Source organism: Ixodes scapularis, unplaced genomic scaffold (assembly GCF_016920785.2).
Source record: "Ixodes scapularis isolate PalLabHiFi unplaced genomic scaffold, ASM1692078v2 PGA_scaffold1__304_contigs__length_218370807, whole genome shotgun sequence".
Classification (NCBI taxonomy): Eukaryota; Metazoa; Arthropoda; class Arachnida; order Ixodida; family Ixodidae; genus Ixodes; species Ixodes scapularis.
The window spans coordinates 158,476,047-158,503,926 of NW_024609846.1; the positions used below are offsets into that span (position 1 = coordinate 158,476,047).

A 27,880-nucleotide genomic window follows, 5' to 3' on the forward strand; every position below is an offset into this window, starting at 1 on the left:
TTAGAAAAGCAAGGACTTCACCGAGCTTCCCTCCTCTACAAAAGCGAAACTAAAAGCACCCCCCCCCCCCCCCCCTTTACCCTCACACACTTTTTTTTTTCAAGTAAGCTCTTCCCAAATGAATAGCTGACCTCATTTTGCTGATCACCTTATTTCCAGTCCCCTCGTCGTCGTGTTGAAGACGATTGTGGTGTCCGAGGAATGTGTTTTTTGTGCAAGCTGGCAGTAGTTTGGACAGTGTCGCAAGCTGTCACTCGTCGCAAGCTGATGCTCGTTTTCATTGATTGACTATGCTGTTCTCTTTTACACAAACACCGTATGGATAACCTTTTCTCGTAAAGTACATATATATTTTTTTTTTTTTCATTTTTTGAGTTGTTTGTGCGGCGAGGACGAAGTTAGAACTTCACAGACATGGGTCGAAATAGAGCAAGCATCTTGGGCAGCTCCACGATCACGCTAAAGGCGCAAACGACAGTCCGCTCTATAACCGGTGAAGCAGAGAAAACACTCACTTCGGTTTTTGGTAACAACAATCAAACGTCTACAAAACGTCTTTCGATCAAGATGTGTTCGCGGAGCAGAGAGCAATGAGTGTCAAAGGACTAATCTGACTCTAGAGTCATCAGATCGAATACAAAGACAACGCCGGGCTTTGAGCACATTAATTTCAAATATAAAGTCAAATAGTGCCTTTAGAAATTCATCTGGTCAGGCAATTTGAACGTAATGCTTAATTTACACGTTTTACGGCATTTATTCATCTCCGTTGGCATTCTATTTTCCATGGCCTCGACGGGAACCTGTGAAGCTTCATGCCTGCTAAGCTTCCGGGGTCGCGACAGTCCGGTACTCAACGGTGCCTACCGCTTCAATGTTTAGTTTTCTGCGACATCCGATAATAGTGTTACGAATAAAAGACCGAAAACGCACGAATCAACACCTTCAAAGTGATGCCCCACGAGCAACCAGGCTGGCGAAAGGGCCTTCCCAGTGTTGCGAATATTTTGAGCTAAGTGGCGCAACGTGTCACACAAAACTTGATTGCCCTGAGGCTATAGCCCACACAGGGTTATCTATATTCTCTTTGAAGACTGCTAAAGAAAACACTAAACACTAAAGGGACCAACAAGGGTTCAACAAAAGAGCTAAAGTGTGTTTACAGCATGCTTTCTAGTTTAATTGACTTTTGAAATGTCAGCTGCATTGCCAATCATGACATGGACTACTATGGTGTATACACTTGACTACAATAGATGGGTGAAACATGTTGCTGGTTGCTCACTGGATTGCACAGGAATGGGGTCACAATTGCTATATGAATTTTAATCAGTTAAATATATGCTTAAAAGCACCAACAGCTATGAAGTGAAAAAAAAAGTGTCACACAAAATGTGAAAGTCCAGAACCACTAAGAAAGAGCGGTATTATTGAACATCAAGCAGGTGCAGGAAGTGATCCTTAAAAAAAGTGAGTTTTCGGTTTAAACGTTAAATCCCCTTGAACAGAACATAAAAAAAAGCATTCACACAACAAACGAAAGACAAACAACAGCAGATACTTACGCTGACCCTTGATGCCACCGAAAAAAGACTGCTTCGGAATAGAATCCAAGATTTTTAGAAACAACTTCACGTCATGGTAAGAAAGCCTCAGGTTCATGTTCATTGTCCCCACCTGAAACAAGATTTTTCCAGTTCATGGCAGAGGCCCTTCGGGCAGCGAATGGATAGTGTTGAAGACAAAAATGTTTCATCACTTTTTTTATACAAAACAACCACAGTAAAAATGCAGAGCCTCCAGAGCTATGCCAAGGCATAAAAGAAAGCGCCAACGTTCCAGCGCAAACATAGAACACGTCAGAAAGTTGCCAGATGTCAATGCAATTCCATCAAAATGCAATAAACCTATTTTTCAGAAAGACCATCTCCATTCTCTCCTTGCGACGTCACGGCAGCACAAAAGTCCCGGCTCAATCACTGATACGCAGTTTTCAACAAATGCAGAGAGCGTCCCTTTTGCAGTATGTGTCTACCTCCACCCCCAGGAACGACCAATTTTTGAGTAGACACCTTTAGAATTTCCTGCTCGGGCACACTTTGGCACTACGTCGAGACTACTTTTACAACTGCATAAGGATACTAGCCTATATTATTTGAAGCAGACAGAATCTCGTCCATCTCTTTCTGACAGGCTGCAAGTTACGAATGTCCAACAAAAATTCAACAAGCTTGCCCAAAGGTAACAATGAAATTAACTGAACATATTAATGTACATGTTATTTGCAACACCAACTCGCCTGCAAGATGTGAGAGGGCCCGGGAGCATGGGAAGTGGAAGGCCTCTCTACGAGGTCAATGTACACGCTGATGGGGTCCACGATGGACAATGCCGTGTCCTCTTCGATGCCCAGGATGCACGAGAACACTTCCAGGTTCTGGAGGTTGCACGACAGGGGACGCTCCACATGCTCCCAGTGGTACGTGAGCACTGCAGTGGACTGCAAAGAGGATGAGATGCAGAGACTGGTGCGTACTGCCACAAAAGAGTATGTAGGAACACTGCACTGCTTCCCCAACTGGCGACAAAAATGTGTAAAAATAAGCACGTGCTTTGGCATAAAAAGCATACTGGAAACGTAGCGCTGCCTACATATAACTGGAGGGTATGGTTTCTTGCAGTTAGTTTGTGTCAGCATAATGGTGCACTTGGTAATACACATACTAACACAGCTCAGTGTTGCTCTCATACTAATACAAACGTAGCATGTTTTAGAAGGTTCAAAGCACTAGTTTTCTACACCGAAGCCGTGCGCTTGTTCATTATAAATTTGGGATTACTATCGATCAGAAACAGGGGAAAAATAAGACCTATGGATGGAAATTGCTTTGGGTAACATGGAGTACATGTTTATCCGACATATTTCTCAATCTTGCAAAACAAAATTTCTTCACCGAGTTAAAATTTTTAAAAATTAAAGAAGCTGTAGCCAAGCTCTAATTCCTAAAACAACATAAAAAAAATTATCACTTCAAATCACCTTTAAAGGAAACGTTAAAGGGACACTGACAGGGTATTTATGCTCGCCGAGGTTTTTAGTTGTACGTGACATATGGGAGCTCAACTACCCAGAACAGAATTTGCGGCTCGAAATTCGGTTTCTTTCCGCCCGAAAACCGCCGATCAAGAACTGGCCGGTTCGAGTCTCGCTCACTCTCTTTTCCGCGGTCACGGGCCGTTTTCTAAGGTATCGATGCGACCACCAAATTTATTCAAAGTCGTGGGTCACTGAAGGCACACACCCAATAGTAAAAATAGAAAAAAATATGAAACCCATTTTTTGTGGCTTCTAAAAAGCTGTAAATACGTTGATTGAAAAAAAAAAGTTCCACAGACAACCGGAAGCATTCTGTGCGTTCGTCGTTTCGCGTATCGTGGGACTCGCGGGGACGGCGATGGCAGCGGACGACGGGCGTGGGACCTCTATTTCAGAACTGTCGTTTGCGGTACCGGCGAATTCTGTCTACCTTTAAAAGAGAAATTTGGGACCGATCAAAAGAATTGGTATTCATCCCGTACGACACGCCCGGCCACCAAGTCGATTTGCTCGAAGACGTCGCCGAGCCGTCGCTCCCTTCTCGTGGCTGATGAAGACAACGCTCGCGCAAACGTCAAGCACGACGTGTCTACTTCGAGTTGAATATGCACGCGTACGATTTCTTTACTAGGTGCGAATGTCCCCAAAGCGTGGTGCTTCCCGACTTCGACCCGGGAGTGCTTTTGCTAGAGAAAAATCGACACCAAACTTTCCAACTTACAGTTTACGGGCTGAATTATTACTAAGGGAAGAAATCCGCCGTAATTGTAATGCCCCAGTAGCTCAATGGGAAAGACGTTCGGTTCACACGCGGTAGGACCGGGTTCGATCCCCCGCGAAACTTTTTTTTTTTTTTTTTTTCAAACATTTTTTTATGTGTACATATCTTTTTTTTTTTTTTTTACAATCATCACTGAAGAAGCAAAAAAAAAAAAAAAAATGTTGTGGACGATACTTCGCTGAATTAAATGGTATGGGATTTCCGTTTTGACACTTGCGAACTCAATGTAATCACTTTCCACAAAATGCAAGGAGCATATAAATCAGGTAGCGTCCGCTTTCCGAGGTGCCCGTATATGTTCTACAGGAATTGCAGCCAGCCATTGGTCTCGATCCCGTTGATCTTTCGGAAACTCTGTCGCACAATGCCACTTTTTTTCGGATGCAGGACATGTGCCAGCCCTTCAAGCAACATCTTGGGTGTATTCTTTTCGGAGCCGATCATGGAAATTCACCACGGGCACTCACTACTCGTCTCCAACTCCTCAATGTACAAAACAACTAATCTTGGAGTACAGAACAACGAGCGGAACAAACATAACTGCAAAATAATCGCACGGCGAGCAGTTCCCGCACGCCGCATCGCACGCCGCATGTCATGTCGTCTGCTACCGGAGAGGAGAAAAACAAAAACATAAAAACGCACGGTCGGGTGTAGCCACGTGACTTCCGCCACTCACTCTCTTCTCTCCACTTCTCCGACCTCCGTCGGGTTTCGGTTTCGGTTTCGAGCAATTGCGTCTTTTGGCTTTATTAAAAAAATACGCTACTCTGTTGCAAAATATTAATTGGGTAGTCCTCTGACACCATAATGAAGCGCCTGGCAAAAAATAAAAAAAAATTTTTGGGGGGTGTCAGTGTCCCTTCAAGATAATATATATAGCAGGTAAAGACTGCTGGGTGGTTTCATCTGAAATCAAACACACTTGTCGGGGTGGGTCCTTCGATTTTTATTTAAAAAATATATGTAATTGTCCCATGTCTGGAAAGAACAAAACCGCTTTTCAAAATATTTTAAAAAAATATTTTGTTTCACAAAAAAATATTGAGTGGAGCAGGGGGAAAATATGTTTTTTACTCCGTGATTTTTCTACCCAGTTCTGTACGCTGGTATGAATACGGAAAGCATACAAAACTCAGTAATTTTTTGTGCTGATGTATGTTAATCCGACTATTTTTTAGTTCAAAGGAAAATACTTCTGTACTTTTGTTTATTGCAGTAAAAAATGTCAAACATCGCCTCTTTGACAATCCGGTGAATTTACCCGCTGCATTTGAACACAAAGTACTGTAAAATTCCGAGAGATGCCCCACCCCCGAAAGATAGCCCACCCCTATTTTCGGCTTGATTTGCTATTTTTTTTTAAACACCGAAAGATACCCGACTCCTAGTAATAGTAGTATTGGGGTCAATGATGACCTCGGCATAAATGCGCCTAGTTAGCTATGGCGGAATATAAGCGAACGTTGCTAGCTGGGAAGTACAGTCATCTTTGCTTCGTTGCCCCTCGCCACCGTAACAATCTTGAAAGGAACATGACCTAAAAATAGTAATGTTTTAAAATTTTCTTCGTTGTACACCGAAAGTTACGTCACTCCATATTTTCACCTGATTTGCTCTTGATGTTAGGTGGGTTATCTCTCGGGATTTTACGGTAGTATAGTCTTTGCAGTGAAGCCGACCTGCGGAAACTGCGTTTGGCCGTTCCGAGAAAGTGGGAGAGATTTCAATCACTTTTAGAGAAGATACAACAAAAAAAGGGAAAATTCGCATCAAGACAATTGAAAGTTCATATGATCGGCAGCAATAATAAAAATATTGAACGAAATAAAAAATGGCCTTTTTTGATAAAGTGGGTTCAAAATATAGGTTAATCTCATTTTCAACGATATTTCAAATTTTATATAGAAAATTCCGAGAAAATAAAATAAACTAAACTTACGCCCGTCGATAGCCCATGTATAGGACTACACCTGAATAGTATTTGGTAAGCGACAAACATAATAACTCATGAGTTACAAGGCTCTGAAGATGTCACCGGATTGTCAAAGAGACGATGTTTGACATCTTTTACTGCAATAAACTAAAATACAAAAGTATTTTCCTTTAAACTACAAAATAGTCGGAATAACATACAAGAGCAGAAAAAATTGCTGAGAGTTTAGTACGCTTTCTGTATTGATACCAGCGTACAGAACAGGGTAGAAAAATTACGGAGTAAAAAACAGATTTTCACCCTGCCCCCCTCAATATTTTTTTGTGAAACGAAATATTTTTTTTAAGATTTCTGAAAAGCAGTTTTGTTCTTTCCAGAAATGGGGCAATTACATATATTTTTTAAATAAAATCGAAAGACTCACCCCGACAAGCGTGTTCGATTTCAAATGACACCACCCAGCTATAAACAGGACTCCTTCGGAGAAATGTAATTTAAATGTAGTAGACAACATGAATTACTCCGAACCAACGTGACAATAAAATGCTACCTTCAGAATGACTGCGTTTGTGTCCCACGCAGCAGTGTCTTCAACGACAACTATTTCTGTGTCAGTCATGTTCAGTTTCAGCTCCAGTGGAACCTCCACCGCTGCCGCTGCCGATGCGTGGCGTTGCCGCTAGTGAAAATGAATCTTTATTAGTTTCAAAAACTACCAATATGCATGCAACAACAGTGTCACTCCTAAATGGCAGCTTGACTGTAGCGGAAAAGTACTTGACGCAACACAAGAGGAATGAAGAAACCTGCGTATCACCTTGGGAGCTACGCTGTTTCTCGCAAGTGAGCTCTGGCGCTGAAAAACAGCAGAGCTGGTGGTGGCTGGGCCTGCTGCAACGATTAAAGCACATACAAACAAAACATTTAAAAAAATGAGACGTTTACAACTCCCTGTAATGCCGAAGCAGAGCACAGCCGTTTAGGAGGAGGAGGGGAGGGTACAGAGGAGGGTATGCCCCTCCTCCTCCTCCTCCTCCTCCTCCTCCCCCTCCTCCTCCTCCCTCCCTCCCTCGTGAAATTACTCGTGAAGGCCTCGTGAAGGTCATGACCTTTACGAGTGAAGGTCACGTGAAGGTCATGACCTTCACTGTGAAGGTGGTGACGTTCGTCGTGACATCATTATGGAAGACGTCCCATAATGCAACACGCAATTACACTGACAGCGACACCGCTCAAGCCAGAAATGGCCGCCTAAGAGCTGCGCTCTAAAAACAAGTAAAAGGGCCAATACTGTAAACCTTTTTATTATTGAGACCCCAATTTTTTTTTGCAGATAGGTCAGTTTTTTTATTTGCGACTATTAAGTTTTGCTAATTCTAAAGTCAGAAATTTGACTGTCTGGACCAAACTTTTCTTTCTCAGAAGCCCCACCGCTCTTGGTTAATGGCAGAGGAAGCCCTCGTGATCCCGACATTCATGCAATAAAGCGATGGCGAAAGCTACGGAGCTTGTAAAGAATAATGCAGATATACTTAGGGAGTGCTCAGCACCTAGTAATGCATTAGGAGGTGGCTTAGATCTGCTAAGATTGTGCTTAACTCCTTAATTGCCACATTTTTTTCCCCAAAAGTACCATAAAAGAGCCAATTTTTTTTATTTTAAATTTTTATTCCTCTAGTATTACACGTATATTTTGAAAAGTTTATTACAAAAAAATCAGCGGAGGCGAAAAAAATATTTGCCAACTAATACGAGTGCTGCCCATCTATGATCAGCGCCGTGAAACTACACGAACGAGCCTTGTTCATCCGTGGAATTGAAGAATACCGAAAAAACCACTGGACGAGCTGAGCTCGTCCATGGCATTTTTAGCCCAAAAATGGCCGACGAGCTCAGCTTGTCCAAGGCATTTAAGGGGTTAAGGGGGGACATGGGCCTAAATTTCAAACTACAGTAAAACCTCGTTATAACAAAGTTGAAGGAGCGATCATAATTATTTCGTTATAACCATTAGTTTGTTATAGCCAATGTCCATTTCTTCCCTATTAGCAAGCAAGGGGAATTAGGATTGCTTTGTTATATCCATTAGTTTGTTATATCCCATTTTGTTATAACGAGGTTTTACTGTATTGGGAAAAGATTCAATTTTCATTTTTGAGATTTTCGGTTTTAGAAACTAATTATACATCCTTACACTAAATTTGATAACCATATGCCAAATAGTTAAGTTTATATAAAATATTTTCAATACATTATGAGGCAGTAACAAAGTAAAGGAGTTCAATGTTTGCATTTTTCTCAGTTCCACTTTTTGCTGTGCAAATTTTATAACAAGGAATCTTTTGTTCAAAGGTAAAAGTATTCCGATACCACAATCAAGATGTTCCTGAACTGAAATTTACTGGGGAATTGGGCTTTTTACTTTATTTTGTTTTAAGTTGAAGTCCACATTGAGAAAACACTGTTTTCAAAAATTGACATAGGACAGATATGCATATCTCATATTTTTAGGTAATAACTCTTCCTGAAATATTTACATTTCAGTTATAAAAACTAGATAGCCCGAAGTCCCACATCCCCCACTTTATATTCAAGCAGTCAAAATGGTGCTTAATAGCTTCGTTTGCATATCATAGATTTCTTAATGAAGAGTGGCACATCTTCTTATGCGGGTGTATTAAATTGTCCTAGAGAGCTGAAAGTTTGCACCATACACATGGATCTGATGTTAAATCTCCCCTGTAAATGTTATTCCAATCAGATGAGTAGTTCAAAAGTTAAGCCAGTGTCCCCCTTAAACTAGGAAAACGTTTGACTCTGCAGAAGGGATGGTCAAAAAAACTTGGAAGCTCGGGGTACCTATGGGGGTACTTTGGGGAACCCCTGGGTTCCTAGAAACCCAACCTGAAAACCTGTGCTTTTGACAATAAAGCTATTTAGCATGCCATTAAAGTTTGCAAATTTTCCACGCTTTCATTAAAATGTGCTGCAAAAAATTACAAATAATGACAGTAAGACTAGAAAGATGACGCGACACGACGGGGTTGTCCGCATAGTCTCAGTGTCATTATTTGTGATCCTTTGCACCGGAATTGTAATCCTTTCCAGTGCAAAACTAACTAGTAGCCCAATCCCAAGCACTGTTAAATTTTATAATTAGTGAAATTTGAAAAAATTGGGGGCTCGCAAGCATTAAGGGTTTTAAAGAATGTTTCTCTTACTGGCAGCGTCCTGGGAGCTTGTGTCAACAGACAGGAAGTCGGAGAGCTCGGTGATCCAGCTGAAGACGGCCATCACCCGCATGTTGTTGAGCAGCACCGTGAAGCGGCCCAGGTTGTGCGTCACCCTGTAGTGGACCTCTGCCTGGAGCACCTTGCCCTGGGCAACATTCTTGGTGGGCTGGAGGATGTTGGTGAACACGTTGGGACGGTTGTTCACAGGGGCGTCTGGAACACAAAGGAAAAGTAGCGAAAGGTTGTCGATTCCAGCGTTGAGACACATTATAATACTACCCATGTCCAACTATGCATCTTGATAAAATTAGCACAAAGACAAGGGAGCAAGAATGTAGAGAGAGGATAGAGCGCTCTTCCTCCTTGTCTTTGCACTAATTTTACCAAGATGTATGGTCAACTAGCCCAACAGATGATTTTGATAATATCCTACTATGCCTAGAGCTCCCCTTTAATAATTAGGGGAAGACACTACCCAGAAGGGTCGACTTTTGAATGCCTGGCTAAAAATGACTGAAGTTACTCGAGTAAATGCGGTGGTCATTAAACCAGATGACCAATCCACGCCAGGAAAGTTAAAATCTCCAGATATATGTACTTTAAACTTTGAAAAATCAACTTGCTCTTGAAGTACTTTCAAATGGTTGGCAAACACAATGAGATCTGATAACCGAGGGAAATAATTCTCAATAAGGTATTTAAAACCGTCACCGGACATTAGTTTGACCCACACACATTCCACGTAGGATTCCATATCCCACCTTCTGATCGAGTTGAGCGATTCGCGCACCGCAATTAATACACCACCACCAAACTTCTGTCCCGTGGCACTGTAATCTCGATCTTTACTATACACGTTATAAAAAGATTGAAAATAACTTGCACATAAAACATCTTCTAAAAGCCAAGTTTCAGTTAAACATATAACATCTAAATTTATAGAGACAATACTGGTCATACATTCATCTGCTTTCGTCTGCAGACCGCGAGTGTTTTGATAGCGGCACTTAAGGTTCCTGGCCATTTTTATTTGTACTAGGGTTATTCTGCTTCCTGAAAAACCGGTGAAATATGCATCCCTATGGCCACACGTTTGGGTTATTAATCGCTTCAAATAGGTCTTTGGATACAGAGACGTGAAAAGATAAGTAGAAGGGGAATTTTGTTTTCAGCTTCGTGCAGCACACAGATTTTCCAGATAGAAAGGCTCAACAAGAGAAGTAACATCCACTATTGTTGTTTTGGGGTCGAATTGGGATAGAAATAGGGCTTTTTGAGCCGGCGGACGAGGTACAATGGTCACTTTTTATGATTTTGATGTCCCAACCGATGGCTTTTGTCGTCGTCGAGGGCCCATGAAAGTAAATCCATCTTCCATGATCGCACTTGAACCTTCAGCCCCTTGAAGCTTGCCGGCGCTTCGTGTGGCACGGTCTTTCGAATTGTAGTTGTATTGGTTTCCGTTGTGTGGTACTGTCGACACGGGACCAGTTCTTGCACTGACGGAAGTTTGGGCCTCCGTGCTTACACTTTCTGCCCTCTGTCGCAGATCATAATTTTGTCGCAATGATGCAGCCGCCGAGTAGCTCAGATTCTGCTGTTTTGAATCCGGCACTTGCTGGGTCAGTAGCTTGCGCAAGTCACAAACTTCGGAACGCAGATGACTGTTATCTGCTCGTAGGCACTTGATTTCAGTGGTTAGCACATCCAGCTTGATATTCAGCCGTTCCAATGAGAATTCCAGGTTACACGTAGCGCGCTTGGGCTTGGCTGTGTTGGTTAATTCACAAACCATATTGCCATCCGTGTCTGACTCAGACAAGTCCGATATACCTTCAGAGTTAGGCTTATCCCTGCAAGCCTTTCGGTGCTGCCGAGTACAAGCGCTACACTTCTACACACTTTTTCACAACGCCATCACAACGTTATAGTCTTCAAGGCCGACGACAATACGGCTACATTTAATGCGCTAGGATCTGAGAAAAAATGCGTCCAATGTTGACAGAAAACTCCCCATTGGTTGTGGCAAATATGATTGAATAAAAATAAAAAGAGGGGGCAACCAGCGTGAGTCAGCCTTCCTTGGCATTATTAGATAGTGAGGTCCTTATCCCTTGTTATCATTTCTATGCATCGTCCTCGAGGTTGTCCTAGAAGTCTTCCTTGAGGTCATCCGAGAGGTGGTCTTAGGCGCCATCCTAGAAGTTGTCCTTGAGGTCATCCTAGACTTTGTCCTCGAGGCCGTCCTTGAGGTCATCCTAGAGGTCGTCCTCCAGGCATCGTCATGGAGGTCGTCCTAGGCATTCTCCTAGACGATGTTCTCTACGCGTCATCCTCGAGGTCGTCCTAGAAGTCGTCCTTGAGGTCATCCTTGAGGTCGTCCTAGACGTCGTCCTCTAGGTGGCGTCCTCGAGGTTGTCCAGAAGTCGTTCTTGAGGTCGTCCTAGACGTCGTCTTCTAAGCATAATCCTAGACGTAAAAAAAAAAAAAAAAAAAACAGCTTCGCTGGTCTTCTATTTTTACGTGAAGTGGAAGGGCTCTTAAATTTTTTTTTGTCTTGAGACAAGTTGAGTTTGATTTATTCCCAAGTGGATTGACCAACAAGGCCAGGACTGTGTGCTTGCTCTTTTGTTACAGCAATCCCTCGTTACGACGAAGTCAACGAAACAGCAAAAAAATTAAATAAAAAAAAAATTCAACAAAATTCACTTCAATAAACGCGATTGAGCCAGAAAAACAGTGCCAGCAGCCTTGAAGGTGGACGGGAACACTGTGGAACACTCTGACCGTACATTTAATCAAACAAACCTTAGTTATGAACATCCCGCGGAAGCTTTACCGAGTAGAAAAATAATTACGTGGTGTTTGACGATAATTTCATCCAGGCATCAGTCCTCCTTGAACTGCTCCAGGCATTGCATAAACAGTGCCACCGTCGCTGCGCTCCACTTTGTTTCGAAGCAGCTGTAGGATGTTTCGTGTCTGCAGTCGTCTCCCGAGGTGCCTCTCCGACATCGCTTCATGTTTACCCTGGCGGCACGCAAGGTCTACAGTCGCAGCCTCCATGGCGGGAGCAACAATGGAAACGACCGCATCAACAAGTGCGAAAGAATCAAAGTTGTCCTCGGTGGCTTTGCCAACATTTTTTCACATTCCTGCAGAGATCGTTGTGGCTATGAAAATCATGCAGTGGCTCGGCAAGCATGCTAGCGAGAGAAAATCATCCAATGTGCACAAAGCACTTGGCAATCTTTTTCATCTTCGGGTCGTGGCCGCGCTTTCTCCTGCATGAGAAACTTTCTGAACCTGTCCGATGTGCCTTGCTTGTTCTGCAAGACGGTGAACAGTGGTGAACAGCCGATGCCGGAATGTAGAATTCTTTGGCGATTTCGGATTTTGGCCGGCCACTCTTTTGGGCCTCGCAGATCTCAGCGACTTCGGTAAATGCTCCCAATCTCCCGTACGATGCACGTGTGCATGTAGCATGCCGCAGGTGCGTGCACACTCCTTGATCCGATTCCGACAAGAGTCGGGCAGCATTGACTGCGGGCGCAGTGAGCAGCATCAGAATGGTGACGCTGCACCCGCTGCTTCCTGCCCACGTCGGCGCATCAGCATCGGAAGTGGCGCTCGGCCAGCTCTGCGCGCTCTGCCCTCCGTCACCCATTTACTTTGTTTTCCCAGACTGCCATCTGCCTCGGGAATGTAAGGGCCTCCCGTGCACCTCCACGTCGACTTGCATGCTTTCGGCACCGTGGCCTTTGTAATAAGCGTGGTCGGCCGCCGATACACTTCGAATAATCTGGTTAAAAATGTGTGCATTTCAGTTGGGACCACGTGTAACTTCGATAAAAGTGATAATTCGAAAAAAGCGATTTCATTACAACGAGGGATTACTGTACACTGAAAAGTGCCAGCATGTTGGAGGCGCAGTGCCATCTTAAATTGTCTTCTTACATCAAGTAGAGGCCCAAAGATAAAAAAAAAAGTCAATTAAAGCTGAAAATGTATTTGGCAAAGAGACGACCTTACAAAAAAAAAAGCGGAAGGCTCGAGGACCCTTCTCTAGGAAGCCTCTGGGGTGTCACAGAAAGGTTCAGCTGCTTTGCCATTGCTGGTTTCTTCTTTTCTTTTTAATGCAAAAGCATTAACTGTCCCATGGAGCGAAGCCGGCATTGTCTGTAACCGTCTGAAGCAGAAAAACGGCACCCACAAGCGGAATTCCCATTGGCTGCGACACATCATATCAGATGCTTTGTCATGGACGCCGGTGGGCCACTCAAGGTCAAAGCGGACGCGCCTCAGAAATAAAACACAAAGTAAAGCATAGCAACACAGTAGCATTGTCACGGAAGCCGTGGAAATGGCGGGTGCACCGCGCCTGCGCAGAGGGGGAGAGTGATGTCAGCGCCGGCACACCGTGTGAAAAAGAAAAACGTGGCGCGCTGCTTGTAGGAATGCGCTGCGTGTAGGAATGCTTTCACATTCCTACACGTAAGCAATATTGCATGTCTCTGCCAATTTCTTTTTTTTGCCCCAAAACTTTTTTTTTTTTCATTTCAGTCTATGATGGCCCTCGGCATTTGGGGAGTGGGCTATCTGGCCTCTTTACTGGAATGAGCTTCAGATCCCTGCTATAAGGGATACACCAACATTGTTTAGTTAATCTACCTTTAAAAAACTGATGTACTGCCCACCATTTTTCTTCACTACATAAGAAACAGAACAAATGCATGAAAACAGCAGCCAAAGAAAATATTGTGAACTAATTTGTATATCTATAATAACATAGTTGTGCGAAATCAAACTTTCTGGTATTCTATATCTTTCGTGAAACTTCAAATTTTCATTAGACATCCGTAAAGTAGTACCAAAAATATTTCACAGGTACATTACTCATTAAATCTCAGTGAGAAAAAAATGAAGATTGAGCTTTAGCCCCATCAACAAAACGTTTCCAGACCACTACCGTTTATTTAGCACTGGAGTGCTCCCCCAGAGAATCGATCACGTCTGGTGCTCACCTTTGAAGCGGGTGTCAGACACGCGTATCTCGTGCGACACCAGGTCGATGTCATGGCTTTGGTCCGAGTAGCACTCGAGGGTGAGCCGCGACCGGATCAGGTCGATCTTGGCCAGGGCAGCCTCTGAGTTGGCGCAGTTGGGCCTCGGGTGTGAGCGCACCAGCTCCAGCGTTACATTCTTCAGGTCCATGTAGATTGCCAGGTAGGTCCAGCTCTTTTCAGACTGACCTCCCTGAAGGAGCAAGTTTTAAACAATTGAAGCACGTCTCGATCGTATTCAATAAACTCTGAAATTCTTAGAATATGTTGCAAATGAGCTGGGCACATGCTGTGCGTGTGACGTCATGTGACGCCACGAGTTCACGTGACTCCACAAAGTCGCGCGACACTGATGACACACTGTCACGTAACACACTGGTGAAGGTGATATAATCAACGTAGCCCCTATGTAGCTATTATGATGGTCAAAGTGGTATATGGTTGATGGTTAAAGGGCAACTCCGCTTCATTTTTGATATTTAGAAAACTATGTAGCCCTCTTCAGTATCATATAGGAAGACCCCATGTCAAATATTACGATCGAATTCCGTCTATATATTTAATAAACTGGCCAGCAAACCTTCAAGTGATCCAAGTCGCCGGAATCTGCCAACTCTAGCGTGCTACGTGAGGCGCAATCGTCAGCTCAGTCAATGCGACGGAGTTGGAGTGGCAAACGTTGAGCCACTATGTCAGAGGCATGACTACGTCATTCTCACGTTTTGTTTGTTTTTACTTCTCAGAGCAAAATTGAACGATGACGTCATGAGTTTCTCCTCCCGGTGCTGGCTCAAAGGCGTTCACGTGATCACCGTAACGCGGATGTGCTATTTTTTGCTGCCCTGCGCGCTTATCGGTCTGTTTCTCCACTCCCAATCTCCTCTTTAGTCTTCTCCCCTCCCCCCTCCCCCAGGCCATCACCGTCCACGCCATGCGAAGCGACCTGCCCGCGTCTTGCCGCGTCGCGTGTCCTGTACCTCGCCCACACAAATGTCACAAGACCACGTGGTTCGACGTGACGTGGCCACAACTCTGACAACACGAGACCAAAGTTGCCTGACGCAACCGAAGTTTCGGTTTGGTATCAGCTGATGTTTAAATTAAGATTACACAAATAATATTCCACATTTTGCGAATCGAAAGACGTAGAGCTGTTTAGTAGTGCTTCGTGAAATGGATTCACATGAAAGCCTAAATTTTTTCGGAATTGAGCGGAGTTGCCCTTTAAGGTGCACACTGGTGAAAATGATGTAATCAATATAGTCCCGGTGGGGCCATATTGATTATATCACCTTGACTAGCGTGTCACATGACACTGACATCGCGATGCGCATCTGTGGCATCAGTGTTGCGCGACTTTGTAAAGTCACGTGACCTCGTGGCGTCACATGACGTCACGCGCACAGCATGTAACCCTGACAAACCTGTCGGTAGAACGTAGCGCCCTAGTGAAACGTGTCACATCTCTTACGAAACCCAGCCCCGTCGCGCATTTTGTGTTAACACATTCTGTCGTGACATGCCCCCTTCACGAGTGCCCGAAGAGATTGGTCCACGGTGCTCCATTCCGATGAGCAATGCGTTCCTGGAATTTCTCTCGGGGAAGGAACTGACCTGTTCGGGAAAGAGCTCGACCAGCAGGGAACCGGAAGCGGAGGTGCGCTCCACCCTCTCCCCGAGGTTGTGGTTCAAGATTCCGTGCACGAGCCTGTACTGACTGCGATCCAGCGTGAAGTGCACCGAGGAGAAGCTGCCTTGCACCGTCCAGTCGGGCACTGAGTGAAAAGAGAGAGATCCCAACTGCTTGACAGGGAAGAGTATGATCGCGAGAACAATCGCAAAGAAAGAAAGCCGACTTCGGACGGAAGCCCCCAAACAAAAAGCGTCACTTCAATCGTGAAAGCTAAATTCAATATACTACCAAAATAAGATTGAAACAAGAGACGTAACAGAGGTAAACTAAGTTGATGCATCACAGTTACAGTCGCCGACCAATTTATCGAACTCTATGGGGATTGCGCAAAAGTTTAAATAACCAGGCAGTTCAAGCAGGATGAAAGATTACATTCCATGCAACTTCAGGTAGTTTGGACTACTGTCCACTTTCAATGCAGAATGTGTTTTATGAGTTGTTTTCATGAGAAAATTGTCGTGAAAGAGCGTCGTAGCGAGCAAAACGTTGGGAGCGTCACAGGCGTTGAAGTTACATAGAAAGTGTATACATAAAGCTCAAACTCCGGTGAAGGTCGAACCTGGGCCAGTTTGGTGCAGTCGCATACTATAGTCACTGAGCTACTAGCAAAGCTGGTCTGGAAAGGTAAACAATTTTATTTGAATGCAAAAGTGCCAGCAAGAGTGGCAAGTTTTGAATGAAAGTAATAAAAAATAACAATAAATAACGAAACATCTACATGAAAAATGAAAATAAAATAAAGCAAATATAAATAATATATAATAAAATTATAATAAAATAACGAAAATAAATAAGATTAAAAGTCAAATAAAAACAAAATAATAAGTAACAAAATACAATCAACAAAATACAATCAAACAAAATACAATCAACAAAAAAGTGAAAGCCGTTTACAATTCCCTGTAATGCCAAATTACAGCACAGCTCTAGAGGAGGGGGAGGGAAGGGTACGAGAAGAGGGTATGCCCCTCCTCATCTTCCGTACCCTCCTCCTCCTCCTCTCGTTCTCCTCCCCTCCCTTCCCCCTTCCTCGCTCCATCCTCGTGACATCACTCGCAACCCTCGTGACGTCACTTGTGAAGGCCTCGTGAAGGTCGTGACCTTCATGAGGCCTTTATACGAGACCTTCATGGCCTCACTCATGACGTCACTCGTATCTCTCGTGACCGTCAGGACATCACGTGTGATGTCATTATGGGAAACGTTCCATAATGCAAAGCGTAGGTCATGAGTGACGTCACTGGTAACCCTCGTGACCCACGCGTTGCATTATGGGATGTTTCCCACAATGACGTTACTCGTCGCCGTTGTGACGTCAATCGCAATTCTCGTGACCATCGTGACATCACTCGTGACCCTTGTGACGTCACACAGGATGTCACGTTTGACGTCATTACCGGAAATGTCCCATAATGCAACACGCGGGTCACGAGTGAGACCCGTGCGTTGCTTTATGGGACGTGTCCCATTATGCAACGTGCAGTTATGTGGACACCGACAGTGACGCCGCTCAAGCCGGAATCGGGCGCTTAAGAGCTGCACTCTAATGAAATTAAAATAAGTAGAAAGAAAAAAGGTAAAATCTAGCACAAACGACACACTCAGTGGGGTTTGTGCGGGACACGTTCCGCGCTCCCCGGTCTTTGTTAGCATCCTCGAGTCTGTACAATTTATTTGATAATCAAAGCTTTCTTCTTCACAGTTAACTTGCTGTATTTGGCGCACTGTATCATGCTTTCCTGAAGAGAATGTTCTGCCGACCGAGATTGTTCACTACTACTATATGCCTATTGGAAGGGAACTGTACTCTAGCTCAACGAACACGAACGGCAATGTGGCATGCCCTGCGGAGGACGGCTGGTGGCCGTAGCACAATGTAGCCACACTGACGAGGCAGGCGGTTGGCAGTTGCAGCAATGACGACTAGCGAAGGGCAGTAGAACTGGAACTTGACTCACAGCCTCAATCTACCATCCCTACTGAGTGGGACGTGGTACCTGAAGTCTACACCGTATCGCTCACAATGCACCAGCTTATTGTTGCCTCCTGTTATCTGGACACATGAGTATATAAGTGACGGCTTCTTCCGCAGAACTGCATCTGTGAAAGTTGTTCCTTCGCCGCTCATTTTGATGCAACTTTACTGAGGCTACAAGTTAAAGTCAAATCGCAGAGACTTGGTTCCAGTCGTGGTCTGGTGGATACAAACGGTGCAAACAAAGTCCAGAAGATCAAGCAACAGGTTGAACAGTGTGCGAAATTTCAGTCACTGTGGTACGCAAACTTGTCGGGTAAGTGACAATATCGCCGAGACGTCCAAATAATCTATCATGGCCGAAATTTTGGTGTCCCAAAAATTGGTTGGTGACTGAATGCCATTTCACTCCGCAACTAACTTTGTAGGCTGCACCTTCTATTTCGTGAGGCACAAACAAATTCCTTCATTCTTTAAAAGAAAAAGAAGTTCTATTGCAAAAGCCTCCTACTCACCCGAATGGTTGAATGCAGAATCAAGATTTTTTTCCACTTGCAGGTGGAGCATGAAAGTTTGTTTCAGAAGGGAACCACCCTAGAACAAAAATAATCAAAGAGCAGATGCATAATGCAAGACAGTGGATAGGCATTTGCTGGCTCAAAGAAAAGCTGAACAATAGAGGATTGTAGGGACCAATATGCACACTCCGCGACACTCTTAGCACAAACAAGACATCGGCACTTTATCACATTTTACCTCGAAAAAGCATTGGTGGGCTTCAAGATTTTCTGCTTAGGTTATTGCCCCAATGATCACTTTCCACAATACTACAGTATAGACCACTTACAACGTAACCGCTTATAGTGCAGGACCGGGTATAAAGCAGCTTTTTTAAACCACCGGTTCGCCTCCCATAGAACTCCATGTAATTACATACCGCTTAAAATGCAGGCGCGTGAAGGGAAATACCGGTTATAGTACGGTTTTCGGAAGAGCCCGGCGACCGCGCCGACTGACCGACGCAGAGAGCAAGCTTCCCTGTGCGACACTAGATAACGGCGCGAGCCGCAAGCGGCACTTGCAGGGCAAGGAGGCTGCTCGAAGAAGCAGGGAAAAGCGAAGAGAGAGGCTTCAGTTGCCATAGCGACGGAGAGAGCACTTGTCGTTCACGTGCGTGCGTCCCTCCGCTGCGTTGGAAAACAACCGCCACGACAGACCAATCACAGGTCAAGGAAAAGTGTTCGCACGCGTTGCATGCCAGTCACAGGCCGGCCGGCCGGCTGCTTCTATCCGCAAACATGGCGTCGGTTTTGATCGTCAACGTAGACGGCGTAGAAGCTCATCGTTCCTAGTAAAAGCGCTATCCTTGACTGAGAATTTTCATTGTGTGTCACTATGATAACCCAGCACGTACTAGAAGGGAAGATCTACCTACTCGTGCAGCAATGTTGTGGCGGCACTCTCAAGACGGCAGAAACGCCCGTGTCGTCGTGTTTGTTTACTTCGACTACAGTGGTGCTTTCTAAGCATTTGTGTTTTCGAACATCGCCCGGATTTCTTATTTGGAGCATTTCATGCCTGTGCTGAAGTTGAAGGTATTACTGGCGCGTACCGTATACAGGATGCGAATTTTCACACACTTTTATCGCCGGAGAAAAGTGATTAGGGTTAGCAATCCTGAACGCTCGCAACGTCCGTCCGCAACCCGCGACGCCGTTAAAAGGCTGCGCCAGGCAAAAGTCGCTCATTTCTTTCAAAATGTGTGACACACTTGAGAGAGAAGTGTACTACCGTAAAATCCTGAATTAACGCCCCCCTTTTCGCCGTAGATAATTGGCAAAAAAAGTGGGGTGGGCGATCTTTCAGTATTGAATAACCAAAATCACAAACAAAAATCGAGTAACGCGTGCGCCAAAGCAGCGTGGGTTTTTATTTCCCTAGCTCTCATCGCTGAAACCGTCAAACGACACATCGCTTTCGCTATCGAAGATTAAATCTAACGCCTCGTCAATGAGGCTCTCGGGATCCTCGGGTCCATTGGTTACCGAAGCCAAACGGTCGTTGAGCTCGCCGTCCTCGGAACCATCGAGCCTTGTGGATATTCCGCACCGTTTGAACGAACTCCGCACGGTATCCTCGGAGACGGAGGCCCACGCCTGAGCCACGAAGTCCACAACCTCTTGACGCGACGGCTTGCGAAGGTTGCCCTTTGGAGTCACCGAACCTTTCCGGAAGAACGATGCCCAAATTCCACGCAGCGCGTCCTTGAAGGGCTTCATCCATGAGACGTCCGCGGGTTGCAAAATGGACGTGCAACCGCCCGGTATCAAGACGACGTCGGTGTCTTTTGCGTCGAGCGCTTCTCGGGCCGCCTCTGTCTTGTGTATCGGTGCTTGGTCCAGTATGAGCAGTCTCCTCACGTCGTCGGCGTTCGGGCCCCAAACTCTCCTAGTCCACTCCAGTAGGACGGGAGAGGTCATCCAACCGTTCTTGGAAGAAGTAACTCGCACATTTGCTGCAAGTACAACAAGTATAACATGAAATAACAGTTCGGGCCCCAAACGCACATTACACATGCTACGCCGATGAATGAAGATATGCGAACTGCCCGATTTTATGGCCGAGCGCCGAAGCACGCGCAAGTGAGTAAGCTTCGGAAAGCCAGCAAGTCACGCGCGAACTGCTCGTGCGCTCAAGATAGCGCCGGCCAGAACGGCTACGCCATCTTTCGGAAATGGGGCGATACAAAACAAAACGGGCTGTGGCGTTTTGTCAATGGACGACGCAACAGTCGCTCTATTTAAAAAAAAAATGCTGTCAGCCTTATTTTTACGTATTTCTAAGGCTTTGTTTCGACATTTATACCCTGAATGGTGATTAATTACAACATACCTGGAATCCTTAGAGAAAAGAGTACCCTGGGGGGAATCCGGCCGGTTGGCTCCTTCAGTACGATCAAAGCAGGTAGCTTGATGCCCGCTGCCGTCGCGCACAAGGCCACCGTCATCCCTCGCCGAGCACAGCCGGTGTTGGCGATGCGAATACTCGACTCGCCGACAGCATTGTTGGTTCTCGCAGCAGGGCAATCCATCCGGACCATAGTCTGATCCATGTTGGCTATGTTGTAGTCCGAGTAGTTGTGCTCCAGGCGCAGAGTTGACACAGCCTTTCGGAACACCGTAATTGCTTCAACGTAGTCGGCAGGCAGCTTCTGACTTTCGTTGGTCCCCACCCGCATAGACACATTAAATCGCTTCTTCCAGTTAGCTATGTACTGGCATGACGCTTGGAAGTTTCCTAGGCCCATCTGTTCTGCCAGTTTCCGCGCATGCTCTTGAAGCAGGCGATTGCTGACTGCTCGACCGGCGGATCTCTCAGTCTCCAGGAAGTCCATCAGTGCGTCGTCGATTTCTTCACTAAAAACGGGCCGTCCCCTACCTATTGCTCTCTTCAACTTGTTCGTTCCATGGCATTGTTGTAGAAGTACTTGGTAGCTCGTATTCCATTCCCGTACACGCTTCCGGTCAACTTCGAAATGGCGCGCAGTCTTGCTCACGTTAGCTCCGTTCTTGCGGTGCCATTCCACGACTTTCACTTTCTTCTGGATGGTATAGCTGGACCTCATCCCGAGTATACACAAGAAACGTCTTCACAGTTTGCTGGTCGAAAGATTTTCTGGGGTTCTCGGACGATCTGACGACAACCACTAAGCGACCTTCAACGCTTTCCTGATGTCATTCAATAAGTGACCTTGACCGCTTTCCGGGTTCCTTCCGTTATCTTATCTCCCTTATTGTGTGTGGCCTCTTCTTTTTGTGAAGGGAATCCTAGGCTTTCCAAACCTTCTCCCCTACCCTCCGGTACCTTTCTCAACCTTCGGGCATCGCTATTTTTGGAAGGTGGGCGACCTATCAGTATTCGAGGGAAACACGTGTTCGAACATAAAAGCGGAGTGGGCGATCTATCGACTGTGGGCGCTATTTCAGGATTTTACGGAAGTCTGGTGAAACAAAGACTTTCCTCAAACTAAAGCTTTATTTTTCATCTAACATAAAAAAATTTTTTTTACAAAGGTAAGTTGTCTCATGGCATGCATTTTGGCCTGTAAAATTGATGTTTTGGTTATAGTGCGGTACCGCTTATAGTGCGGATTTTAGCGACTCCCGCGACCTACGTTATATGCGGTCTACACTGTAATAGGTTTGATTACAGTCATTCTAGTCTAACAGCATTGCACTGTGTATACCTTCCCCTCTTTCTACAGTCTATACATACATTCTTTCAAGAGGAGAGACAAGGTATGCACCTTTCACTTACACTTTTCTTGATGAGAAAAGAGGGAAACTGGATGCCAAGCGACCTTGCAGAATGTCCAAGGGCTGCTGCCTCCGATGCCGAGAGGCGTACTCCGGAGTAGAGGTCCATGTCTGCTAGTTCCATGTGCATCACTTGCAGGAGGCAGGGGGAGCCTGAGTAAGTGTGAAATTATTCAGAACATAGAACAAAGAAGTACTGGAAGCATCACGCAGCTGCAGCGAAAGATGCCACGCTGTGTGGCATGTTACGACATAGGGATAGAAAAGGTCAAAACCAGCGATTCATATTCTTGAAGATGTGGAGCTTTCCTTACACTAACACTGAAACAGATCAAACGGTACTTGCCTATTGCATCATTTGAAGAACTGCTGCAGACACTACCTATGTTGTAGGTGTCAATTTGCCATCTGCCATGATGTGGTGGGCTGTGGAGTAAAAAAAATAAAGAACCATTTAGTCTGCCTTTGCTTTCCCAACAGTATGCCTACAAAACTATGTAACTACCTTTTTCAACAATGTCAAATGAAAACCGGCCTTTAATTAGGATTTAATGCCCCATAATGTAATACTGAGAGCTTAGCATATTACAAACCACAATATGGTAATAAAATCCAATATGCAAATATAAAAGTGAAGGTGGTAACTGAGCATTGGTAAGTACTGCTTGTGACTTTAAAACAGGTGTTTATTGAATCTAGAATGGCTTCAGATCCCCTAGTAACATTCGCTATCAGTAGAGAATAGTAATACTATCCTGTCCCATATTTGGGCTCATCTAAGACAATGAACAACAAGTCATGCCACATTTGCTTCCTCCAAACACAAAGTACTGATACTCTGCCCCTAACTGCAATGTCTTGAAACACTAAATTTGCTAAAATCATCACCAAAATCCTCTAATCATCTATTAAAAACAACAATGAAAAACCTTTTCTACCTTAAAAGCTAATCAACAAGGCAAAAGACAAAGCTCCAACATACACACCTGTCACTGGACGAAGCGCTCGAAGAAAGAGTGATGTCCTCGTCCCCGACAAATCGGAAGTGAGTGGACACAGTGAGATTCCCAAGGTTGGCCACCAGCACGTCAGGCCTGCTATGTGATTGGGGGATCACAATCACGGGGGAACCGGCGGTGACCTCCACTTGAACCCTCGGAGCATGGCAGGCCTCCAGGTTCGCCTAGAAAGGGTAGGACCAGCATTTGGGGCAAATACGTGTATTTGTCTGTTTTCAAGGCTATATTTACGGTGCAAAACAAATTCGTAGTTGGCGCTTGCGGGAGCTCACGGAAAGGTGGCCGCTATGGTCACGTAGTGCTTGTGCTCTTTCGGGAGCTTCATATGGGAACTAAAGTTACTTATTAATCTTCGTTTGAAGTGCAACAAAAAAATGACCGCATCTCCACGTGGTAAATGATGTCGATTGGGGCGAAGCTCTGGTGGTGCTGATGATACTGTTTTTGTTCATAGGTAGTGCTGATGGTGCCGATTTTTTTTTATTGCTCATAGATAGTGCTAAGTTCCGGGTTCCATTTCGACTTCATTATTACTGCTTTATGGACGGTGAAATGTAGAGCCAGTGGTTCTTCTAGCGGATCAGCTTGGATCCGCTAGAAGCCGTGGCAACGCATCTCCACCGCTTAAGTCAATGGTCCATGTCAGAAAGAGAATGTGTGGAATGGAACGTGGTTATAGATGCATTTGAGCATTTGACCGCAGCGCCCTCTCGTCTATAAACGTTGAGCCAATGCATGCAAAGTTTAACGTGATTATATACGCATTTGACCGCAGCGCCCTCTCCTGTATAGACGTTGAGCGGCTACATGCAACGTTTCATCCATGACATCCCCAGCTCTTGAGTTACTACCACATCTCAAAGCCCCCTACTCGTCCCGCAGTCGTGGCCGAGTGGTTAAGGCGATGGACTAAAAATTTATTGGGGTCTCCCCGCACAGGTTCAAATCCTGTCGACTGTGCAAACATTTTTTCTTTTTTTTAAGAAGACAGATGGGATGGCAATCGATGTAAGCACGGACGCCGGACGGACAAGGCTATACCCTAAGGAGCTTCACCCCTAAAAAATGAAGATTAATAAGTAACTTTTAGAGCCCAAAGGAAGCTCCTGAACAAGTGCAAGCATTAGGGGTGTGCGAATACCGAATAGCAGCTTTCGAATCGAATACCGAATCGAATCAAGAAAAAAAAGCCGAATATTGAATTGAATATCGAATAGTGATTTGATTTGTATGAATTTTTCAGTGTGCTGCGAATGAGATTATTCTATGTGCCGAGTATGCGCCTGTTGTTGTAGAATATGCATCTTGTACGGAACAAAAGCTAAAATGTAAAAACATTCTGGTGAAAAAAAAAAAAAATAAAAGCAGTCGCTGTTGGATGTTGGGCACTAAAGATCCAATTTTATGGCACAAATATAATCTATATACCCTAAACGTCACAAAAAAAACCAAAGTTACAGCCACGCATGCCTTTCTTTATTGTTAAAAACACAACCTAACACTGCAACTTTTTTTTTTTTTATAAATATTTGTATATTTCAGAAAAGGGGGATTTTGCGATATTTGTTTCCATTTTAAAGAACAAAAAGGGAACCCAATATTTTATTTCACATAAATACATAAACAGGTAGGTGTTAAATCTGAGTAAACAGGCTTAAACAATATAACCTGCAGTAAGAAAAGAAACGTGGTTAGGTGGCGCAAGACACCGTCCAACTGCCACTAGGCATCCATTTTTCCGTCTATCTATCCAGTTTAAGAGAGCCTTGGTTTAAAAGAGAGAGCAAGCGAAACTGGAACCACGGAGACGGCTCCAGCTCAGATTGGTCGTAAGTGCGCATGTGTTGTGTTGTTGCGTGGAAAGAAGGCGAGCAAACAGAAGGACGACGACGCCTGCCCTGTCCTGCCCGATCCCAATCGACGTTTTTGTCTTTTCGTCTCCTTCTCGCAGTTCGTAATTCAAACGCGGCTATCGAACTGTTGGAAACCCTCTCAAATCTAGGCACACTATTTTTCCGTTCCGTTTCGTTCCAAAAGAATGACGACGATAACTCGGCTGGTTTCATCGGCGTGGTTAACGTGGTTTTCTTTCTGTGATCGTGCATCGCCGATTTCTGAGAGTGCGGCAAGTGTGTTTTACATCGATGCTTCAATTTGAAACGAGGGGTTTTATCGTGAAAAGACTTAGGCATAGCGCGGGATTCTGGCCTCCCAACAATCCCTCCCTGGAAGCGGCGCAAACGGGATGTTTCGGTTGTAATTGAAGAGTAGGTTGTGTCACAATCGTGAGTAAATCTGCGTGCTATAAAGTTCGTGACGTTCAATACTTTTCTTTTTTCTAAGCTGTGCGTTAGATTTTTGTGGAATGGTAGGACCAAGAGCTGTTTTTCGCGAGGTCTGTCTAACAACACGGCGCTTACATCGGGAGAAAAAACGGCTTTTCTTGTCAGCTCCGCGCCGACCGAGCATCTTTGGCCGAATATATTGAATATTCAAGTGACCGAATACTAGGAATTCGATTCGCAAATCGAATTATTCGGGAACTTTCTATTCGATTCGAATTCATATATTCGAGTATTCGCACACCCCTAGCAAGCATCACATGACAGACCTGTGCGCCGGTCAAAAATTGACATTGGCAGAGCGCTGGAGTGTTCCCTTCTGGCAATGACGGCGGCAGTGTGGAGAAACGCATTCAACCGGCGGTAGCGTGTGACGGCGGCGTGACTTTATGGCGGCGACGGCACAGTGCTGTGGTGCACAGGTCTAACATATGAGTGGTGGCGGCTCCCGCGAGCACCAACTACAAATTCATTTCACACCAGCTTTAAAGACTCTTTTTTTATTTTAAGTTTGTTTTGACATTCTTTTTCCAGTTAGCGGTTTAAAAAACTTCTTTTTTTCTTTGCATTCGTCTCTTAATGTTATTAAAAATCTAGCGTGATTGTAAGGTTCATTTACACAGTAAAGAATAGACACATAGGACGGTGCAAAAAGCACAACTAAAAAAGATGTCGCATTCCGTGCTCCGTCCTGTGTGTTCATTCTTTTGTCTGTAAGTAAATCATTAATGTAGAGATAGTAATTTACTCATTTACCCATTACAACAAACTGACAGGGGAATCATCTAGGGTATACTTAACTGAATGATAAAAAGTATAATGCTAAGAACATCTTTTTTTGCTTTGAACGTTCAGAGCATGGCAATCTTGTACAAGTATTCTGCTTGAATGTACACGGCATGACACTGCTAGCACAAACTAGTTACGGCCAGTTTCTCTAGTTTTTTTTTTTGTTTTTTTTTCCTAGAATTGAATCAATGTCATCAAAGCTTAGTGTGGGGAAGGCTGCTTTTTCGAGACTCCACTAAGCAGTTAGATTTCATACTTGTCAATATCTTGTTCCAGTATAAACTGTGAAAAAGAGTCAATTTCATGTTAATGCTGCTAACAAGGTTGTGCAGTTTACCTGTGTCATGCAGGGAAAGCTAATGCAACCAGTGTAACATGCTATGTTGAAAAAAAGCATAGCAAAGCAAAAGATATGAAATGCCTCTCCACTCACTTTTTATTTTTATGTACTTTATCTAACAGCTTTAGAGGAGCTATTTCTGCCTTTCTATATGTTAAATAAAAACTTTATGCAGAGGGTGATGGGATTGAACTTGCTGACCTTGCTTCCAGCAGTGGCAGCTCTAAGCAGCATCTGCAGCTCGCTGAAGTCAGCAAAGAAGTCGGTCACTTCGATGAAAAACCGGTGCGTGTGAACCATTTGAACTGAGGACATCTCGCATTTGACCTTGATGTCAAATTCTCGAGTCAAGTCAGGGTCTGGTGCACCGTACCTGCCAATGAAAGCACCAACAACCATGCAAAGGCTTAACTGAGAGCTGATTCATATGCTAAACAGAAACAAAAATCAGTTCCATTACTAATTAGATGCAGTTCAAAACTTTGCAGAAAGCAAAATATATGTAAATAATGTAAGATCTCAATGAGAAGTTGTGACTGACACTTGGGTCACAACTCAGGACAAAGATCATGATTCTTTAGGTGCCCTCTTAGACAGAATGCCAGTCTCTAGCCATTCTGCTCTGATAGGTACCATGTGCACAGCATATGCAGATATGTACAAATACATAAGACAGCAAGTATTAAAAAAAAATTGACCGCATCTCCACGTGGTGAATGATGTTGATTAGGACGAAGCTCTGGTGGTGCTTGTCTGCGTAGACGCTGAGCCGCAGCATGCCGAGCCTTTCATTTGTTTTCATCTATGTCAGAAAGAGAATGTGTGGTATGGAACATGGTTATATATGCATTTGAGCATTCGACCGCAGTGCCCTCTCGTCTATAAACGTTGAGCCAATGCATGCAAAGTTTAACGCGATTATATACGCATTTGACCGCAGCGCCCTCTCCTGTATAGACATTGAGCGGCTACATGCAACGTTTTATCCATGACATCCCCAGCTCTTGAGTTACTACCACATTTCAGAGCCCCTACTCGGCGCGCAGGGCGGAGTGGTTAAGGCGATGGACTAGAAATCCATTGGGGGTCTCCCTACACAGGTTCAAATCCTGTCAACTGCGCAAACATTTTTTTTTAAAATTTTTTTCCTTACACAAGCACGTGAGCTCACAAGCATGAGCACGAGCACCAGCAAGTTCGATGTGAGCACGGATGCCGGATGGACAAGGCTAGACCCTAAGGAGCTTTGCCCCTAAAAAATGCGAAGCAAATTGCTGGGCCATTGTGTTGCACATG

The 27,880-nt window shown here is 44.6% G+C and overlaps 1 protein-coding gene, 1 long non-coding RNA gene and 1 other non-coding gene across 5 annotated transcripts in view; 1 reads left to right on the top strand and 2 right to left on the bottom strand.

Moving 5' to 3' along the window:
• The window catches only part of LOC120848601, a 396,114-nt gene that overhangs the window by 107,962 nt on the left and 260,272 nt on the right, over positions 1-27,880 (bottom strand). The window lies entirely within an intron of this gene.
• The window catches only part of LOC115332524 (vacuolar protein sorting-associated protein 13D), a 192,001-nt gene that overhangs the window by 78,916 nt on the left and 85,205 nt on the right, over positions 1-27,880 (bottom strand). Inside the window, exons 38-49 of one of the 3 annotated variants that reach the window (XM_029994924.4) lie at positions 26,786-26,957; positions 23,081-23,277; positions 22,441-22,520; positions 22,096-22,247; positions 18,294-18,372; positions 15,725-15,885; positions 14,072-14,303; positions 9,036-9,260; positions 6,632-6,705; positions 6,365-6,493; positions 2,300-2,500; positions 1,566-1,677 (exon numbers count right to left, since the gene is read on the bottom strand). In XM_029994924.4, the coding sequence (XP_029850784.2) occupies positions 1,566-1,677; positions 2,300-2,500; positions 6,365-6,493; positions 6,632-6,705; positions 9,036-9,260; positions 14,072-14,303; positions 15,725-15,885; positions 18,294-18,372; positions 22,096-22,247; positions 22,441-22,520; positions 23,081-23,277; positions 26,786-26,957 (1,814 nt within the window). The remainder of the gene's footprint in view (positions 1-1,565; positions 1,678-2,299; positions 2,501-6,364; positions 6,494-6,631; positions 6,706-9,035; positions 9,261-14,071; positions 14,304-15,724; positions 15,886-18,293; positions 18,373-22,095; positions 22,248-22,440; positions 22,521-23,080; positions 23,278-26,785; positions 26,958-27,880) is intronic. The other 2 variants (XM_029994936.4, XM_029994930.4) reach the window with 2 other exon arrangements.
• Trnaf-aaa lies at positions 23,992-24,073 on the top strand. Its single transcript has one exon. It is a non-coding gene; the product is annotated as a tRNA-Phe (tRNA).